The 16608-nt window shown below is 41.2% G+C and overlaps 1 protein-coding gene across 1 annotated transcript in view; it reads left to right on the forward strand.

The window, feature by feature from the left end:
- LOC143427463 (interleukin-1 receptor accessory protein-like 1-A) overlaps positions 1-16608 on the forward strand; it is a 150332-nt gene that overhangs the window by 96543 nt on the left and 37181 nt on the right. The window contains exon 2 of the mRNA XM_076901627.1: positions 11692-11873. Coding sequence (XP_076757742.1) covers positions 11692-11873 — 182 coding nt within the window. The remainder of the gene's footprint in view (positions 1-11691; positions 11874-16608) is intronic.

Consider the following 16608-nt stretch of genomic DNA (forward strand, 5'->3'; position numbering starts at 1 on the left):
TAGGGGGTTGAAGTCTACCATCGCGATGGATTTCCCTCATTTTTCCTCGCTGTAACGTAAAACACGTCTTCTTCGACATTTCTCGATACAACTCGACGTTCTTCGACAACCACTGCTCGAGTTACTCGAGTAACCGCGCGACTTCCGCTCGACTTCTTATACGCAGGTGTAAGCAATTAAAAATAGTTAGAAAGCTGCGTTCGAATGATTGGAGCGAGTTTAGCGGAGATTCGAGGCAAACACGTGAACGACACGACAATTTCGCGTTGACTGGGCTGCTCGAAACAGCTGAGCCTCGAGTATGTGTGTGCACATATATACAACTCGACTGATCGAGAGGAAATAACGTTCCGCGAACGCCTCCGCAGCGAATGGCTTTGTGGTTCGAGGAACCGTTTCGAACTACGTGGGCGAAGTGATCGATCGCGAACCGCCACCCTTATTACGTTTATACGAGCCCCGCCGTCTGCGAGTGCCAACGCAGGTTGATCCAGTCGTTGCTTCTATTTGCGCAGCTACTTTCCACGGAGATATATACCTCTCATCGCTTTAGCAGCGAGCGACAAGTCCGTGGTATTTCTCAGCCGATGCTGCGAGCGGTGTTTCAACCCTCTTCGCTGCGCTCGAGGACGAGAACCACCCTGTTCGCTGGTCTCTGTGTAGAAAATCTGTGCGTACGTTGAGGATGACTTTTTCGTGGTCTGTTTGAACGTTAGCAAGTCGAATGGTTAGTGAATGATTAGTAGAAAGTATAAGATAATTGTCGTGTCGCGAAAATGGTCATCTTCTTAATTATAGAGCCAAGTTTGTGGTAGGAACGCATTCAGTTATCTATTTTTTGAGGAGTTCTAAATATTATTAGTCTCAGAGTAATTTTAGAGAGGAAAATCTTATCGCTATAATATAAAGGTGCACCATTTCACACTTTGGAAGGTTATGCGTGGTACCACGTTCTCAAGCTTCTAAGAAATCAAATGCAAATGAAATAAATGACTAAATAATAAATAAGTTTTATGGTAGGGACGCATTCAGTTATCTATTTTTGAAGACTCGCAAATATTATTACTCTCAGATAGAAAAATCTTATCGCTATAATACAAAGGTGCACCATTTCACATTTTGAAAGATTATGCGTGGTACCACGCTTCAAGTTTCTAAGAGATCAAATGCAAATTAACTAAATAACTAAATAATAAATCAGTTTTATAGTAGAGACGCATTCAATTATCTATTTTTAAGGTCTTTCAAATATTATTTATTACTCTCAAATTAATCTCAGATAGAAAAATTTTATCCCTATAATACAAAGATGCACCATTTGACACTTTGGAAGATTAAACGTGGTACCACGCTCCAAATTTCAAAGAGATAAAATGCAAATAAATTAAATAACCCTCGAGTCGTCGTAGCAAAGTAAATGCTGATTGAGAGTCACCATCTATTTTTGAGGACTCCCAAATATTATTATTCTCAGATTAATGTCAGATACAAAAATCTCATCTCTACAACACAAAGGTGCACGATTTCACACTTTGGAAGATTAAACGTGGTACCACGCTCCAAATTTCTAAAAGGTAAAATGCAAATAAACTAAATTGTTAGGCAGATTAAGAGTCACTGCTCGAGCGCAAAGGGTTAATTCGTTGAAGCGGAAGGACAGGTGCGCGAGGGTGGAAATATAATTTCGAGACGCTGATAAGTGGGGCGGAAAGAGGGTTGGAGCGACCAGAGCCGATTCGCTGGGGGAATTCGGTGAATTATGTATTATTGACGGGTCTCGAAGCTTCTTAGAGGTAGGCAACCGGGAGATTTACGAGTGGACCATCCCTTCGTCGACGCTGACCGCGCGGATGCCTGGAAACCCTCTTTCGCGTCGACCTCCCGGTTTTTCTAAGCCGTTTACTGTTTCGTTACGGACTTCGTTCGCTTCTTTAGTTCTTGGCGAATTTATATCCTCGCTTTTTTCCACCGATTATTGCGGCTGACTCGTTGAAGGCTATGACGTTCGCTTTGAACGTGACCGTTTGAGTGTTGCTGCGTCCATTTTGGTTTCGAAGAAATTTAGTCGAGCGTGATGCGTGAGAAAGTTGGGAAGAGGGCACGTGAATTTTTAGAGTGGATTTTCTAATCCCTTTCTAATGTCTGTTATTATTTTATTCAAATTTATACTTATTATTTAGGTATTTAGTTTATTTTTTAAAAATATATAAATATGGGCCCAGCAATCTCAAATTTTCATATGTTAATATTAATATTCATTTTATTTATATCAACTACACTTTAATTCATAGAAGTTACTTAAATTAGATACAAATCTACTGTTTCTCTTAGATATATTTTCATCTAATTTTTTCCTTATTTTATATATTTTTTAAAAATATGTAAATATGTGTGCATCAATCTCTAACTTTCACAAGCTAATTTTAATATTCACTTTATTTATATCAACTACACTTTAATTCATAGAAGTTACTTAAATTAGTTACGAATCTCCTTTTTCTCTCAGATATATTTTCGTCAAATTTTCCCCAGCAATTCGAAAGATCCGAAAGCTCCAAACTCGTTCTTATCTTCAAAACGACTGTTGCACCGATAACAATCCCACAGATCCCCAGAACAAGCTTCGAATCGCGTGGCCCAACGTCGGCACAGCCGCAACTCGGTCCGCCATGTTTCACCGCCATTAGATAATGACTCGAAACGACGTGGACGACAATTCTGGATAAAGGAACAGCCACGAGACAACTCAGTCCCCATCGAAACGTAAAATCAATTCGATCAGAGCCGATCAGATTAGATTTAACCCGTTCAGCGACTGGTCGAGAACCGAATGGCCCCCCTCTAAGTCGCAACCGACGAACTGCTCGTAAACTGGGGCCGTTTTCGCGTACGCGAGATGCTCGCGACTCAGAAATCCAATCGCGAGGATTCACCAGCTCGCCATCCATTTCTTCAGCGTGGAGAACGGATATCGCGTGCTGAGATTGCGCGTTCGCACGATCAACCCCCTCTGTAAACGCGATTAACTCGCGCAAGAAACTGGGAATCAGCGTGATCTATGAAAACGATACCCTCGAGATGGTGCATCGTGAATCTAACGGCCGTGGAATAAGGTTTACGGGATAACAGAGACGAGGAATACAGGTTCGTGTGTGCTCATAATTATGAAAGTGGTCTAAGTCGTGTATTTCTTGTTTCGAGGTACTTAATGAATTGAGAACTTGCGTTTGCGATGCTGTGAACTTAGAAAAATTGCGCTCAAAGAGTTTACTTTTGAGAAACTTGCTCTTGTGCGGTGCATTAGAAGAATTGCGATGCAACAGTGCAGAAAGATTGGAGGAAAAATCTACTGCACGTTACCCTTCGCACGGTTGCGTTACGAGAGGGTAGCGCGTTACGTTACGAAGAATAAGGACGAAAAAGTGGCGGAAACGGGAAACGATCTCGAAAACGTGGGGTGGTCGAACGGATAGGCGAACGTGGCGACGATTTCCGTAATCAGAGCATAAATCGTGGCGATAACAACGGGTCGATCGAACGGGGTAGTTCGACGCCAGCCAGGCTCGCCTAGCGACGTGTAATTTTCGATATCCAAGTGAAAATCACGTCGTGGATACTCGTCGAAGAGGGTCTCGTACGCGTGTGTCGATATTCCTCGGGTCGTTCGCCCGTCGAGCCATTCGACGCCCGCTTTTTCCACCCCTCGACGAGGGCGTTCGCGAAAACGCGCTCTCGCCTTAATTGCACAGCCTCCACTTGTGTGCACGCGTGTATGCAGTCTAGTAATCGGTCGCTGGCTTCGCGATTCGATTTAATCGGGACAGACTGGTCCTCTCGCTCGCGAGTTATCTTGGCTCGCCTGTGTCTGCTAAATTGGGGGTGGAAATGCGAAGGCGTAATTGAATTAGTCGAATCCTTGGACTTTTCGAGAATTTCTAAATTTTTCTCTTTCCTTTCCTCTTCTGAATTCTCTATGCGTGTTTTATCGATACAATGTGGTTTTGAAGAGAGATTTTGTGGATAAGTGATTTAAATGTAAGTCAAATATAATGCCTCCAAATTAGGAATTTTAATAATTGTGCTGTGTTGGCCTCTATCGTCAGAGAATGGAGTATAATGCTTCCAAATTAGGAATTTCGATAATTGTGCTTCATTGTCAGAGAATGAGCTATAATGCTTCGAAACTAGGAATTTTAATAATTGTGCTTCATTGCCAGAGAATGAGGTATAATGCCTCCAAACTAGGCACTTTAATAATTGTTATCCATTGCCAGAAAATGGGATGCAATGCTTTCAAGCTCAAGGATTACATTTTAAACGCAAGCATTACGTATTTCTTTTTGTTTCACGATTATACGAGAATTGCAAAGGGTATCGCATAAAATATTGATCAATTTCCAGTGCAACACGCGTGCACCAACATTTATAATTCTCCTACGTTTGTCTAAACTCCCATTTACGTAAACGCGTTGAAACTGTACGCTAAAACAGAAATTCAATCCCCAGAAATGGTCCGCATCCGCTTAACACATAGTTAGCGATTCAGCAGTGATTACAGAAAGTTAGTAATCTGTTTCAGCGTACGTACAACCAAATAGATCTTAACGGAACCCAACTCGAGTCTCTCCGATTCTCGAATCTGCATTTGCCCGGAAATCTCATCGACAAATGACTCGCTCGACCGAAATGCAACTTCTACAGCCACTAAAAAAAAATACTAACACAAAACAAAAGTTCTTAATAACTCTCCATCGACCATAGCACCAATAATCGTTCAAATCTCGCGCGCTCGACGTAAGCTCGTCAAAGGACGCGTTGGCGAACGGAAAATGGCGAAGGGCAGTTCGACGAGCTCGTGTCGCGACGCCAGCGTCCGCTTAGAACGAAAACAAATATCGAAAGACGCGTTTCATCGATGCGAGAGGGCACAGAGAGAGAGACAGTGCGTTCTCGCCAAGCAAACTGGCAACAACTCCGCGTCGCGTTCTCCAAACCAATCAATTTCCCGCGTTTCGCGCGACAAACTTTCGAGAACCAGCCAACGTTACGTCAAACGAGCGTTATCAAACGATTCTCGCGAGTCGCGTTTCCAGAAATATTGCCAGAGTGTTGTGTCGTTCGCTTTCGCAGTTCGTGGTGCTTTGTGGCAGTGGTATCGATTTGCGCGACACGAATAAGTGCCAGGCCCCTGATGGACATCGCTCGTTGCACAGATTCCAAGAAGCACGGGACGATTGCGTCATCGGTTATCAGGGTGGCGCAGGTTATGTTTGGTGCTCGCGGGAAAACTGGCCGCGGTGCGTTCGCGCGACTCCTCCATCCATTACGTCGTTAGAGGTTATGGACGACGCAGTTAGCATGGGTGCCCCACTCGAGAGTGAAGCTGCTTGTGTTGCCAGTCGCCTTCGAGTGAGTTAAATTTAGTAATGCGTTGGTACCAGTGCTCGCGAGCAGATATCGGTCAATGCAATATCGAATTGGGCTGCGTTAATGGTAAATTATGGTAATCCTTTCGTGGAATTCCACACATTTTTTAGCGAGAGTCGTTTATACCAAAAGGTGGTTGATGTTTCATTAAAATTAAATTGCGTTGCGTACGTGATGTATTTGGTTTGATTTGAATGTATTGTATTGTTTAAGGAATTGTAAGGAATATTTATGTTGACTCCATGAAAGGATCCTTTTCTATTTGACATGTCTTAAGCTATTAATGTAACAATATTACGTTGAATTTGTACAAATATGGATTTAAATGTCTCGAAAATTGTTCATATTTACTAAAAGTTATCTTTCGAGCGCTGAGAGTTGATTCAGAGAGTAGAATTGCAGTATAAGGATCGTTTGTATTTATTAAGTCCCGCTACAAGAGGATCGCCGCCATTTTGGTCTGTCTCAGTAACCTCTGATACAGATTACTTTGTTTTAGAAAAACTCATGTCTCCTCTTGAAATGTTTGTAGAGAAAAAAAGCACGTTGCGTTCAACGTTTCCCTCTGGTTTTGAACAAATTGATACGTTTCAGCGTTTAAGTGTCACACATTGGCAAATTCTCCATTAAACATCGGAAGCTCTCGTTTTAAGCACGCGTGACCAAACGCTGAATCGATGGAGCGTACGCGTGCACGATGGCCAGTAAAACAGCTACCACTTCTCCAATTAGCGTCGAATACAATTTCGATTTGGTAGTTAAACAAGTCCAATTTCAGCTGGGTTTTATGGAACGTTTAACCTTTCGTCAGAATGTATCTGCGTTAAATAAATTGATACGAAAATTTGAAAACCAGCAATTTGGAACCATTATGTACATTCTTCGTTACCATAGAAATGAACTGCAAGAACAGGTAGCAAATATTGCTAGCTAGAAATGTAACTAATATTTACATAAAATTAAGTAAGTTTTATCGTCTGTCGTTAAAGAGTCCTCCACGTTATTTCACAATTTACAACCGCAATTTTTCAGATCATCGTCGTTGAAATATTCCCAATAGCCAATCGCTCTCGCGAAAGGAAACTAGAAACGGCAGTCATTTCTAACGAACAGTGGCGTGTTTAATTCGGTAATTTACGAGGGTTGGAAATAGGGGATGCCAGCGAGGTGCGCCATAGTTTTCCATGTTAATGTCTCGCGTTGCGATAACTTCCAAAACGAGCCGCCACTGTTTAGCATTTTCGAGGGGAACTGGAACCTGCCACCGGTTGGATATCGCGAGAATTTTACGCTGACGTCTCGCGTTCGTTAATTAGAGCCTCTCATAATTTCTGGACGCGGTTGTGTTCTGTTCTGCGGAGTCGATGAATCGCCAAGTGTTGCCACCGAGATAATACAACCGTATGCATAAAATAGATTATCCTAGATGTGTCTTATATTTTAGAGATCCGAACATAGAATTTCTTTCAGGTAATTTGGTTCGTTTAATCGTTAGAACAATTAAAATAAAAAAAGAACAGCGTTAGTACGAAGTGTACTAACACATGCACTTGTTAAATTATTGAGTAACACATCTAGAAAAAAAGTGATAGCATGCCAGACAGCATATTAGTTGCTTTTTTTTTCGCTTAGGAATATTTGAGTATCTAGAGGCGAATGACTGCTATAACAATCGTACCAAAAGTATAATCGATTTCAGTTCACACAGTCGAAAGATGATTCTGCGAAGGCGAACCATTTGTTCATTAAATATTTTTTCATGAATTAAGTAAATACAATGAATTAGTGAAACAAATGCAGTATAGTCGTCACGACGGTTATAGCCGTCATTTGCTTTGGGAACAGAAAAATGACATGCTGAGCAAATGACGATTATAGCCGTCGAAAGTTTTTTGGGCAGACGATTTCATCTGGCAGTCATAAACAATCGAATAGAAAAAATGTGTTTCTGAGGACGATCGTAAAGTCAAAAATATGCATCAAAGTGTTAAAATAAAATTTTATGTTCATTAAAAATCGTAGAACTTAAGAAGTGTTCCTCGATGAGAAAAATTCGTCAAAGCACAGTTCTAAATTTCCAAAGTACATCGTTGTACGATTGGAGAGGCTCAAGTCGAATACTTGGACGTCGAAACGATGGGTATCGACATCGCCACGATAGCCAGATCGGAAAGCGGAGTAATTGAATCGTCCATCGGTGGAAAGACCGCGGCAGAGGCCTCGTTAACGTCCGAGAAACGCGCCCCACGCGAAACAATTCACGGAAATCACTCGCAACGGCGACTGCGCTTAATGGTATTACATTTGTTGAAGCTGATTACTGGCGCCGGTGATCTCCGGCGCTGCCTTTACTTAATCGACCACCACTCGGAATTAATTACACGGCGATCCCTTCCCCCACGTTTTGCCACCCCGTCAGACAACGCAGCGGTATCGCGTTCCACGGGAAAATTAATGGGCCGCGACTATTCGATTTCAAAGCGACGCCATTTCGATGCCCGCGAATTTTCGCCGTTTCTTCCGCCCGCACGCGATCAGATTTACGTTTTACCTGCTTTCTGCTCGACCAGTGCTAGAAACAGCGAAATTTTTAAGCTTTCTCTAAGATTACGGAGATCAATTTTTGTTCTCGTCGTTGCTTATTTTTCTGTGAAAAATAAATTACAATTAGTCTCAGTCATTTTGAGAGTTAAACGTAGTGCTTGGAATATTGTTCTGATAATTAATGCGACTCAGTTATCATTCGTTGATTTGGAATTATATTTTTGAACGTATCACACTGCATTGCTTTTTACGTGGTATGTTTCGTACATTTTTTTCACACATTTATTCAAATTTACCTGGTTACATAAACCATACCATCAATTAATGAAAAATGTCGATTTCCTTTTAGGAAATTACTGTCTCTTTATTTCTCTCGACACTTTCATCATTTCGTTTTTTCGTATTTACTACATAAAATATATTTAACAAACATATTTCTCAAATTACTCTTTGAACAATTTATACTAGTTTGATGCAAGTTTTCTGCATTGCTGTAAAGTAAAAAACGACAATTACCATAAATCAACGACAATGTATTATATTATGACGTTGAACGTCACAGATATTCATTTATTTCCGCGTCCTCCGCGTTCTATTCGCGTCTCAGCCTCAACTGGTTCCTCGAGCGAGACGGAGGACTTCCGGTCGCCTCGGAAAGACGAATCTTCGATGCAGATGCGATCGAAGCCCGCGCGCGTCGCGGGGAACAGCACGAAAGTCGGTCGTGCGTGTTGCAATTGCATCTCGTGTCGCGGTGGCTTCTCGGAAAATGCGCGATCGTCCTAGAAAGCTTTTTCCACCTCGAGCGACAACGATCGACTCCCATGATAATCGCGCGTCGAACACGCCGCGCGAAATCGCAAGAAAGCGCTCAGAAAAACGCCTCTCCGCTTCCTTTTATCTATTCCTCCACCTTTTTATTCGCAACCAACCCTCGCGGCGCTGTGTAACGCGTTACCGCGTAGAATTTTGCTGACGCGAAATTTTCTGTTCAAACTTGTCGCTTCAGGAACTGTTTAAAGTCACTCTTCAAGGAAATGAACAATTCCATTTTTAAATAAAATTTGTTAGAAGAACTTTCATGATGAATATTTTTGTAAATGTTAAGGATAAAATTGAAAATTGCGCGAAATTTTCTGTTGAAACTTGTCGCTTCAGGAACTGTTTAAAGTCACTTTTCAAGGAAATGAACAATTCTATTTTTAAATAAAATATATTATAAGAACTTTTATGAGAAATATTTTTGTAAATGTTAAGGATAGAGTTGAAAATTGCGCTGGTAAATTAATATACTTTACACACCTGGTATTTTATTTGTGAGATGTTAACGATATCCTTAAAATAATTAAGAGAATTGCAACATGTGATGACGTTGCAGTATCTACAAGCTAGTGATAGAATTTTTTATTTTTCATTCTTCAACAATTTTGCAGCAAATAATTCTCCAACAGATCTCTAATTTTTTCTTTGATTAAAATAGTTAAGAAAAATAACGAATTACTTTAGTAAATAAATACGTTTGCAACCGTGTTCATCATTTGCAATGCTTAGCGTTAAAAACAACAATGTTCTCGAACTACAACTTTGAAAGAACTTTGGTCCTGCGTTTGTCCATCCTCGACTGTTCTCCAGTTTCGTGGAGAACGTTTCGTCGAACGCTCGCACGCCATTTGCGTAGGCAGCCACATTAATAGCGGCTGCAATTATCGTCGCGAGATTCGAAAGAAACGATTCTAGGAAAAGTGACACTGGCCGCGTAGCGGAATGAGCCTTAATGATCCACTTGGCTGGCGAGTGGAAAAAGTGAAAAGGAAAGCGGTTCACGGAATTTCGACGGTAAAATGCGTCTTCTGGCAACGGTCGCGACTTATTCTTTTGGACTGTGGTTTCACCTTGTAAAATGTAGTAAGAACGAAGTATGCAATTGTTTTATGGTTGAAATACTTTCATTTCTAATCATATAATTCATTTGTCTTTAAAATCACAGTTTTTGGTGTACTTAATTAAAGTATTCCTCAAAAGAATGGAATATGTTAGGAATTTGAAAGAATTAACGACTTGTTCAAATAAATAAATATGTCCTTTAATTAAATCAATTTTACAAGGACACGTTTATTCATTCAAACGAGTCGTTAATTTTTTCAAATTCCTAACATGTTCTATCCTGTTGAGAAGTACTTTAATTAAGTACACCAAAAACTGTGGTTTTAAAGACAAACGCATTATTTGATTAGAAATTAAAGTATTTCAACCATAAAACAATTGCATACTTCGTTCTTACTACAATTTACAATGATGAAAAATTTATCATTTTACACAGATGAAAAATTGATTTAATTAATCTCATAGTATCACTTGAAACGCTAGCTGACAAAAGTTGTAACCTTCTTATTTCATAGAAATAAAGAATAAGAAGCGTTTTTAATTTTTAATGGGAGCCTAGATATAAATATTGCAAGCTTCGTAACTGCATTTAATTATTAATGACGCGGATAACCATCAATTACAAGACGATTAATTCTTATAAAAATTAATTAATATCGATGACGTGTGTTTATATATTTTACATGTGTTGACAAATTTGGCGCAATCTACATACATGCACACCTTTCATAAAAGACTGTAGAAAATCATTAGCATCGATTAGCCACCCAAATCACAGTCAATTTAATTTCATTCACGACTGAAACTGTGATATTTTAGATATAAAATTCCTCTTCATCCACAACTGATTCCTCAGCAAGCATATCTCCACTATCGAAACGTGTTTCATCAAGTGAAAACAATGAGATTTTTCTTAAACCTCTCCCTCTCTCTTTCTCTCTCTCTCTCTTTGATCGACGAACAAAACCCACTCTCGCGAAACTTCGATAGTTCCATCGCGAGATCTCGATTATTCCAGAGGGGGTAGATGGGTAAAAACTTCCTCCGGATAAATAGAATCTGGCTTCGATGGATCTCCCGGAAGCTCGTCGCGGAAGTGGATTAAACTCAGGCGAGAATGGACGGCTCGTTTATCGACTAGAAGAAGAGATCCCCGCGTGATTACCGCTGAATAATCGACACCCGTGAAACGGGGAGAATGGAATTCTAATTTGTCGCGATGCTTCGCAGCGTCCGTGGTGACGCGACTTTATTAAATTCGTTCGAAAGACGCGCGAGTCGAGCCTTAGCGGAAGTTGAGGTATCCAGCGTCGTCAGAAATCGTTTTGCTGCTTAATTGACGTGTACGCGTCTCATTAAAGAGGGCATAGAAAATCATTCACAGTGGTTAATCACGATCACAGTTGCGACTTAATTTCACTCAGAACTGCAATCATGATTTCTTTTTATCTTTGGTCCATTTATTTACTCTTTAGTTACAATTCTTGACTTTGATTGAAATAGTTTGTACATAATACTTAAATATATCTCACAAAATGATACTTATTTTACACGATGTACCTATATTCAAAATCACCATACATTTTCTACGTTTAACATAAACTTATCTTATTGTAACATTCATTTAAAAGGCACTTAACTACGATTTTATTTTCTGATGTCGTTAATGCAAAATATATGACACACTTTACATGAAACGCTGTTAAAACAGTATTATATATTATTACAAAAATTATTTACTACCAGATTTTCGTTTACATCAGTTTTTTCTCTCGTTGAATCGGACAAAGTTGACGTGAGTGACAGACAATAATGGCGTCGCGTTGGTCGTTACAGGTACAAGGACAACAGGGCTTATCCTTGGCCAGGTGGCGAGAGCCACTTCATTCTTTACCCAGAGAGCGCGAACCAGACGATTTACGCTCAAAAGGTGAGAGCTTCGGACGCGGGACGTTATTCCTGCCGGGCGAGGAACGACACGACCATCCTCGAAGGAGATATCACTCTGGGTGTCCTTGGTGAGTATTTACACCTCGTCCTTTCCTGCGAGATAGTCGAACGCGAGTTGCTGCGCGTCGACACTTCCGGTGGCGATTTTTTGTATTCTGTCACGTTGAAAAAGATGATGGACAGAGGACGTTGCGCATTGTTCAGAATTTTTGTTTGCATTGGAACACTCGATATGAGTCATTTTTTGTACACTGCCTTTTGCTTTAAAGTGAAATTCAATTTTCTTTAAAGGGAAATTTAATTTTCTTTAAAGTGAAATTATTATGAAAGTACCAAACTGTGTCCAGCAATTTGTACACCGCCACGTCTCAAAAAATGATGGACAGAGGACGTTGCGCAACGTTCAGAATTTTTATTTGCATTGGAACACTCGATATGAGTCATTTTTTGTACACTGCCTTTTCTTTAAAGTGAAATTTAATTTTTTTTAAAGTGAAATTATTATGAGAATACCAAACAATGTCCAGCGATATGTGAATTCGTTCGAATATTTAGTAATACTCAGCAAGTTCTGTTAAAACAGATAACTTTCAGAGAAAGGAGATAAAAACGAGAAATCTCGTTGCCAGTCTTTCACATCTCAGCATTGAAACACGAGAGATCTCGCGAGCGGTCGTTCAAGCATTACCAACACTGGTTTAAAATCATTAAAACAAATAGAAACATTAATTTTTCTTTTTTAAACAGTAATTGCAAATAAGAAGAATCCTCGATTGCTCTTAGCTTAACGTACAACAAATAATATAAAATATAAGTACCACGTTCTGCATAATTTATTCTATACAAAACTAAACGTGCAAGCATATTTCAACGCTATTAATTAACTAAAATCGCGTTGCATTTTAGAACTCTTCCAAGAGCCCCGATCGAGAGGCATAAAAAACTCGAAGCAACTTAAATATCGAACCACCTCTTTACAAATACCATATTCGCATAATTTATTCTACACGAAACTGAACATACAAACATACTATAACGCTATTAATTAACAAAAATCGCTTCAACACCAGGCGTTGCATCCCAGAACCCTTCCAAGAGCCCCATTATCGAGAGGCATAAAAAAAGCTCGAAGCAGCTTAAACTGACCCCTTAAACATCGAGCCACCCCTTCACAAATACCATATTCACATAATTTATTCTACACAAAACCAAAAGTACTATTAATTAACAAAAATTGCTTTAACATCACGCTTTGCATTCCAGAACCCTTCCAAGAGTCCCGATCGAGAGGCATAAAAAAAGACTCGAAGCAGCTTAAACTCACCCCTTAAACGTCAAGCCACCCTTTTACAAATACCATATTCGCATAATTTATTCTACACATAACTAACTTCTCACGTGTTGCATTCCAGAACCCTTGCAAGAGCCCCATTATCGAGAGGCATAAAAAAAAACTCGAAGCAGCTTAAACTCACCCCTTAAACGTCAAACCACCCTTTTACAAATACCATATTCGCATAATTTATTCCACACGAAACTAAACGTGCAAACAACATACTCCAACCCTATTAATTAACAAAAATCGCTCTAACATCACGCGTTGCATACCCAGAACCCTTCCAAGAGCCCCATTATCGAGAGTCATATAAAAAAAAAAGCTCGAAGCAGCTTAAACTCGCCCCTTAAACGCCGAGCCACCCCTTCGTGTCGTTTAACGAAGGCCCCCTCGCGCTGTCGTGCGTATAGATCGATAGCCAGGGCGAAGATTGGCTTCGTTCCCGGTTATTTACGCCGCTGAACGATCGCCGTCCCGTTCTCGTTCGCGGGGCCGCCTCTACGAGGGATGATTTACGCCCGTTCTGGAATACCAGCCGCGTCGATCGATGCGTCACGGTCCGCGCGCGTAGGTGGTAGTTCCAGGAGCCGCGGAATCGATTCTTTTTCTTGGAAATTGAACAGCTCCCAACCGCCACGGGGCGAGGGGGAAGGGGACGACGATGCGCTGCGTTGCGACGCGGTTATCGCGCTGGATGCACGCGTCGCCCTCGTTGATAACTCGACGCAGCGATAACGCGAGCGTATCTCATCCTCCGCGCTTTAGTTCCGCGGAATCTCGATTAGACAGTTTCCCTGGAACGAATCCCCGGTGGTCGAGGCGCGGTCCCTCGCAGCCCGCTCCTCCCGTCCTCGTCCAACCTGCAACACGTAATTGCGGTCTCACGTTCGCTCTAGATTTCACCGGGATCGTTTAAGAGAGCGGTCATTTCCTTTTTACGAGGCGAACGGCTGGCTTGCTTCTTCTCGCGTCGTTGATTACCGGTCAATTTGGCGGGCTCTGTGTTTGATTCTGATTATTGGTCGCTGGGGTTGCAATGGCGTGTTGTATTTGTTTTAGCAGTGCGTTTCTTTTTTTTTTGTTTAGGGGGTTTGTTTTTGGTTTAAGATGGGGATGTTGATGAAAAGGTTATTGGTTATTTGATTCTGATTATTGTTCGCTGGAGTAATGGCGTGTTGTATTTGTTTGAGCAGTGCGTTTGTGTGTGATTCATTTTTTTTTTTTTTTTTTAGGGTTTGTTTTTGGTTTAAGATGGGAATGTTGATGGAAAGGTGATTGGTTATTTGATTCTTTCTCTGTGTTTGATTCTGGTTATTGTTCACTGGGGTGGTAATGGCGCGATGTTGTGTTCGTTTGAGCAGTACGTTTGTGTGTGATTCATTTTTTTTTAGGGTTTTCTTCAGTTTGAGATGGGGATGTTGATGGAGAGGTTATTGGTTGTTTCTGTAGAAATTGTTGCATAATCATCTGATATAATTAGTTTTGATTATTGGCTCCAAATTGATTTCGTTTAACGCGATGTTGTATTTGTTCGAGCAGTGCGTTTGTATGCGATTCATCTTTTTTTTTTTAGGGTATGTTTTTGGTTTCAGATGGGGATGTTGATGGAGAGGTCATTGGTTATTTTTGTAGATACTGTTGTATAATCATATAATATAATTGTTTCTGATAGGTTCCAAATTGATTTTGTTTAACCTTAGTTAGATTAATTTTTATTACAATAAAGGCATTCGATTGTTCAATTAGCGATCATCCACCACCGTTTATTGTTTCCAGGTTTTTATCCGTGTTCTTACTTTTCTTCAGTCCATTTCATCTTTATTTCCTCCCTTTATGCAATTTTGTAGAATAGAACCAAGTTCGCGCGTCTTTACTTCTCCCTTCGATGGCACATACCAGAGTACTTTATATACTGCTTTTACCATTCGAAAACACGATCAGACCATCAGTATTTAATACGAATATACCGTATATTTCTCAGTAAATAGTATTATATTGAGTACAACAGCTTGCATTTAAACGACAAACTCATCATCATTTAAATTCTCCGTTGCGTTATTAATTTACTGCAAACATGTACAACAGTTGATACTTAAAATGCACCAATAGAAACAGAATTATCACACAGTAAGAGAAGACACTCTGAACATAACTTGTGCTCCAGAAATCAAAAGGAGGATGGCAACCTCTCATTTTATCCAAACCTCATCGTTCAATACCCAAAGCGAACTTACCATTCATCTAACCAACTGCAGACTTACGAGAAAAAAGTAGTATCTCTCAGAAAAGGAGAGTACTCGGCATAAAACGTTAGCGCGCGCGGCAAGGAAATTAATTTTCCCGGCAAGTAACCGGGTTGAAACAGGGCCCCGTCTGAATATGCATGCATATTTAACGTCTGCGGCTTGCCCGGCTCCGCAGGACGCGAGGGAGGGTGGAGAATTACGAGCCGATACCTCAGGGCTAAGTGCACGGAGCGGTTGTGTGGCACATGCATTAAGTGAACGCGTATGATCTCGCAGCGAGAGGGAGGCTGCCGTTAATGCAATTAGCCTATCTCCCCCGGATATTTCCGCGCGTCGAACGCCACTCTACGCTGCGTGCCACCCCCGTCCCCACGTCTGACCCATCCAGCATTTAACAATGACCCTGTTCGAGATACCCTGTGCTCAAAAACAACGAGCCTCCAGTTTGAGGTAACCCTGTTCTCACGTCTGACCCATCCAGAATTTGACAATGACCCTGTTTGAGATACTTGGTGCCATCCAGCATTTACCAATGACCCTGTTCGAGATACTCTGTGCTCAAAAACAATGAATTTCGATGAGCCTCCGTTTCGAGAAACCCCTGTTCCCATGTCTGACCCATCCAGCATTTGACAATGACCCTGTGCTCAAAAACGATGAGCCTCCAGTTCGAGCCAGATCTGTCCCCACGTTTGACTCATTCAGCACTTAACAATGACCCTGTTCGAGATACCTGGTGCTCAAAAACGACGAGCCTCCAGTTTGAGGTACCCCTGTCCCCACGTCTGACCCATCCAGTGTTTGACAATGATCCGGTTCGAGATACTCTGTGCTTAAAAACGACGAGCCTCCAGTTCGAGCCAGCCCTGTCCCCACGTCTGACCCATTCAGGATTTGACAATGACCCTGTTCGAGATACTCTGTGCTCAAAAACGACGAATTTCGATGAGCCTCCGTTTCGAGAAACCCCTGTCTCCATGTCTGACCCATTCAGCATTTGACAATGATCCGTTTCAAGATATCTGGTGCTAAAAAACGATGAGTTTCAATGAGCCTCCAGTTCGAGGCACCCTCTCGCGTCGAGCTACCCCCTCGCGAGGGTTTTCGCTCGGTTAGAAACTCGCTCGATGGCCTCTGCGTGGCCCATCCACCCTTGCGACGCTTATCTGTGTTTACAGCAGCCCTGCCCGCCCGTGGAAGCGTAATATCTTATCAGGAAAT

The sequence above is a fragment of the Xylocopa sonorina genome, chromosome 9 (assembly GCF_050948175.1).
Source record: "Xylocopa sonorina isolate GNS202 chromosome 9, iyXylSono1_principal, whole genome shotgun sequence".
NCBI lineage: Eukaryota > Metazoa > Arthropoda > Insecta > Hymenoptera > Apidae > Xylocopa > Xylocopa sonorina.